Genomic DNA, 4,744 nt, shown 5'->3' on the forward strand with positions numbered 1-4,744 from the left:
ATTACCAAAAATAAAAAAATAAAAAATAAAATAATGTCCTTTTCATTTCAATGTAATGTCCCTTTCTCACGGATAGTATATTATCTTAACTTTTCTATGTATTTATATCATTTTCATTCTTTTATTAATTTAAATATTCTATTTTCCTTCTTGAAGTTTACATATTATCTTAACTTTTCAATGTATTTTCTTTTTTCCTCTTAGTTTCTTCCTTGTATTTAATAAACCATGATATTAACTCTGTTGTTCAAATTTTAAAAATAGCATTATGATATTAATTAATATGAAGGGTTCAAATGAAAAGTGATGAAAGTTGAGGGATTAAACCAAATATTTTTAAAAACAAGGTTTTGACTTTCATTATCATTTCTAGCTTCTAAATTTTATTCTATTTTGATCCTTCTATTTTAAAATGTCTATTTTAATTTTAGATTTATTAAAAAAAAAAAAAAAAAAAAAAAACAGTTCAACCAATATTTTCTCATAAATAATATATTAAAATTAAAATAGTTAAAAATCACCTCAATTAAATTCAAAATAACTCTAGGATATGCTTTCAGTAATTCAAAATCAGTTTTGATAGTATAAAAATAATATTTAAAAATATAAAATCAGATATTTAATAAACACATGTTTCAAAGCGGTTTTTATATGAGGGGGTGATTTTAACTATTTTAAAATCATTCTCAAACACCGGATTGTTATTGGGATTTGATGGGGGCAAAAATTGACAAAAAGAGAAGAATAAAATAGTGGCAATGAGGAAAAAAAAAAGTATCTTTTGAAAGCTCGAAAGACTAAAATGAAAAACATTTTATAAAATTTCATAAACAAATAGAATAAACATAAAAGTTCTCTAAACCTAGTTGAAAATAGGAACCTTCATTACAAAATATCAAAGAAAAGTTACTGTTCTCAGTTAATGGCAGCAGAGGCATGGAAGAATGGAAAAGATTGATACTAAATTGTGGAACAAAAAGACATATAATAAGCATATGTACCAAATTTCTGCAAAGCTTTCAGAGATTTATAAACAGCTTTTAAGACAATCAGTAAAAAAAAAAAAAAAAAAATACATTTTATGTGCTCTGATGGAAAATCTATAAAAGAGAGTAAAAGCTTCCTGTTTTTGCTTCCAAGATATGAGAAGCATCCCTAAAATGGCCTTTGCTATCTGCATTAGTAGTTTCTGAAGTTTCAAAAACACTACCTTTGGAAATGGTTTCCTTTGGATATGGATGAATTCCAAATGTGGTCCATATAGGACTTCTCGAAGCCTCGCTCGGGTTATCAACTCGTAATGTCTTTGGAACGACAATGCATTTCTCTGACTTCTCGTCCTCTGTTAAGCTGTTTGCATCTCTCAAATGCTTTCCGAGTGTAGGCGACGAGGTTGTGGGGCAGCTACCAATGGTGGTTGGGGATGTTTGAGATGCACAGACATCAGAAGGAACGACGGTTATATTCCCAGCACCGGTAGCGGTCCATACGGGCGTACAACCCCAACATGAAGCTGGCACGAATTGTAATGGAAGGCTTGGAGTGCAAAAGCCTGGAACTGCCAGCATTGTTGCAGGGAGCCATTGAACTGGTGGATTGGGGTGATTGATAGTAGTTGGTACAGCTATGCTATCTGAACTCTGTGCCATTGCTGATGAAATTAGCCCGTTGCCGCCTTGATTCAAAGGAAAAACCAATTGTGGAACGGGGTAACAATGAACTGTATTCGATGCAGTGATATCACTACTAGAGTTAGACAATCTGACTGCTTCTGGCCTCTCGACAATGGTTTTAGGCAATTCGTTTCCACGAATACTAGTAGTTGTCATGGAAGATCCGCATGAGGATGGTTCTTCAGGACTGTCTCCACAATATGCAGAGCCAATCTCAATGGATCTTTTCTGGTCTCCAAGACTGAGCACGGTCTCCATTGATTCGCAAAGTGGTGCTTCGGGTCCGAACTTTAGGACAGTACTATTTCCAGTGGAAGGCCTCAAAGATGGAGGAGACTCGACGCCTGAGAGTAGTTGATGGTGATTCGTTGTATCTGAAGTTTCCAACCGAGTTGTCGCAACTCCCTCAGAGGATACTATTATCTGTCGGTATTGAGATGCCAACTGCTTGTTCCTTCGCCGTCCTGCACCAATAGGAACGTTTCTCATCGTCCCACCAGCAGTCCAATATCTTTGGCAGTTCTTGCAGAAATGTCTAGGTTGATTGACATTGTAGTTGTTGAAGTAACAGAACTTTGTTTCCAAACTATTACATCTAGGACAAGGAATGATTTTGTCTGGCTTCTTGAAAACTCTTTCTTGATCCGTGCCATTACCTTCCGCCTGCTCCTCTTTCAAATGCAGTTCCAATTCTTCCTTGTTCGATGCCATGTTTGAAGCTTGGTGTTCTTCATTATCCCCTACCAAGACCGAAGACCTATCCGACGGGCAAGAGTCTTCTGCACTCGAGACAGACTGCTCAGCTTTTTTCAAATTGTTGCAAGCATCCTGAAAACAATAATCAATAAATTGACACTCTAACAACAGTCAAAAACACGTAGAGAAGTACACGGGCAACACATTCGTTGTACATCAAACAAGAAGCCAAGATATCCATCAAAATCCTACAGGCTACAAGAAGGTGGGACTTTACAAAACAAGACTTCACAAACCCTTTCCAAATAAGGAAAAATTAAATTCATTCAAGTAAGAAAGAGAGTACAATATGCAACATGGAGGAAAAGATACAAGGAAACAGGAGATAAATGAACAGAACTTTTTCATTAAGGAATCAATCTTCATCAAACGTTTTCAGCAGCTTCAAATTGTTCACGAGAGAGCTTCACTTAACCATCAATGGATCTAATACAAACTAAACCAAAAACCCATCTGAATTCCACATTCTAATTTGGCTAAAAACAGTTCTCCTAATGAACTTCTTCCAAAAACACAAAGTTGGGAAGGGAACAGTAAAGTCAACCAAGGCCACTAAAACATTACATGAATTGAAGTTAAGCCCCAATAAGGGCCCCAATCCAAATGCTTATAGAACCCAAAAAACACAAACACACAATGAAAAGAACAGTTGAAATAAGAGTAGAAAAGGGGGACAGAGACAACTCAATGGAAGAAGAAGAAGAATATGAATAAGACAGTGAAATGGGCATTTCAATAATTTTCTGATGTCCCACAAAACAACACAGTAAAGGGATTTTTCAGATTAAACCCAGAAACAGAAAGCAAGAGCCCATGAAAATGGAGAGCGAATCAAGGAAATGGGAAATGAAATAGGTACCGGATTTTGAAGAGGGACGGCCGAAATCTGGGATTCCGGCAAAGGGATGGTCCGGCCGAAGAGTTTAATGGCAAGATCCTTGAAATGTGGGGCGGAGATGACATCCTCTGTAGTAGAACTCGTCATTTTGAATGATGGGTTTGTTAATGGAAAGTTCTTGGATTCTGAGAGTGGGAAGTTTTGGAGATGAAAATCAATGGAAGACCCATTCAAATATAGAGCTTATGAGAGGAGGAAGAAGAAGAAAAAGAAAAAGAAGAACCTGAAACCTTTTCAATACCATCAAAATAAAGAGACACAAAACAGACATCCTTTTTTCCTTTTTCTTTTTTTTTCCTTTTTTTTTATTTATTTAGAAAGGGAAAAAAAAGATGAAAAAAAAAAAAAAAAGAACTTTAAAAGTTGGAGCTAAAAGCCTAAAAGCACAAAGAACATGAGGCATCAAAGTACCCATTTACTTCCTTCCTTCTTTACATTTTTCCTAAATAAAACACACTTTTTTTTTCCTATCTCTCTCTCTTTTTTTTTTTCTCTTTGCTTTTTTCACTTTTGAAAATGTCTTTCTTTTTCTTTTTCTTTTACTTTTTACTTTTTCTTTTTCTCTTTTTTTTTTTTCTCCTTTTTCACTTTCTTTTTACACCATTTATAAAAAGGAAGATTGATCAATGGGACACCATTTTTTGTCTATTAATTAAGTAACCTAATTTATCTACACCAACAATAATTCCTCAAATGTTTCATAGAAAAAAAAAAAAAGACAAATAGCAAAAATCACTCTTAAAATATAGTGGTTGTTGCAATTATACCCTCAAACTTTTAAGTATAGAAATAGAACTCTCAAGCTTATATAAGTATTAAAATTTGACCTTTAAACTTATATTAATGGTAGAAAATAAACCCTCAAATGATAAAAATTTGAACCTCAAACTTATACAATTATTACAATTCTATAATTATGGAAGTTTAAGAGCCCAATTTTAATATTTGTATAAGTTTGAGCGCTCATTTTTTGCAATTGAAAGTTTGAAGATATAATTGCAATTACCATCATACTTTAAGAAAGGTTTTTGCAATTTGCCAAAACAAAAACCTCAAACAAACAACTAAATCTTTATTAGTTGTAATTTATATTAAATCCTTCTTGTTCACTTGTATTTTTGTTTAGAATAATTTTATTTATTTATTTATTTATTATTTGAGGTTTAATGTTGACTTAAAGTTAATCTAGGTAATTAACTATAAATCTTATTACACATTATACATATTCTTTCCCGAATCACATATTTAAATATTATTCTCCGTGACAATTTATTAAAAAGAAAAAAAATGAAAGTATATATTACTAATATGATTAATGTGATTTTGATGAACTTACCATTGTAATAAGTATTAATGGTAAAATGATAGATGTCAACATGAATATAACTCAATTGACATAAGTTTAAACTATCAATTT

General features: G+C 33.0%; 1 protein-coding gene across 1 annotated transcript; it reads right to left on the reverse strand.

Moving 5' to 3' along the window:
- Positions 1-926: 926 nt before the first annotated feature.
- Positions 927-3,588, reverse strand: LOC120089776 (cyclic dof factor 3-like). Its single transcript, XM_039047170.1, has 2 exons — positions 3,289-3,588; positions 927-2,501 (listed from the first exon to the last, which is right to left on the reverse strand). Exons 1-2 carry the CDS (start codon positions 3,412-3,414, stop codon positions 1,101-1,103), a joined length of 1,527 nt encoding a protein of 508 aa, XP_038903098.1. The 5' UTR covers positions 3,415-3,588; the 3' UTR covers positions 927-1,100.
- Between the last annotated feature and the right edge of the window lie 1,156 nt (positions 3,589-4,744).

The sequence above is a fragment of the Benincasa hispida genome, chromosome 11, assembly GCF_009727055.1.
Source record: "Benincasa hispida cultivar B227 chromosome 11, ASM972705v1, whole genome shotgun sequence".
NCBI lineage: Eukaryota > Viridiplantae > Streptophyta > Magnoliopsida > Cucurbitales > Cucurbitaceae > Benincasa > Benincasa hispida.

Excerpts from the sequence above, each read along its gene's own strand:
- LOC120089776 (XM_039047170.1), bottom strand. The coding sequence starts at position 3,414 with ATGACGAGTTCTACTACAGAGGATGTCATCTCCGCCCCACATTTCAAG. Across the intron at positions 2,502-3,288 it reads CCGTCCCTCTTCAAAATCCG|GATGCTTGCAACAATTTGAA; the intron begins GTACCTATTTCA and ends TATTGTTTTCAG.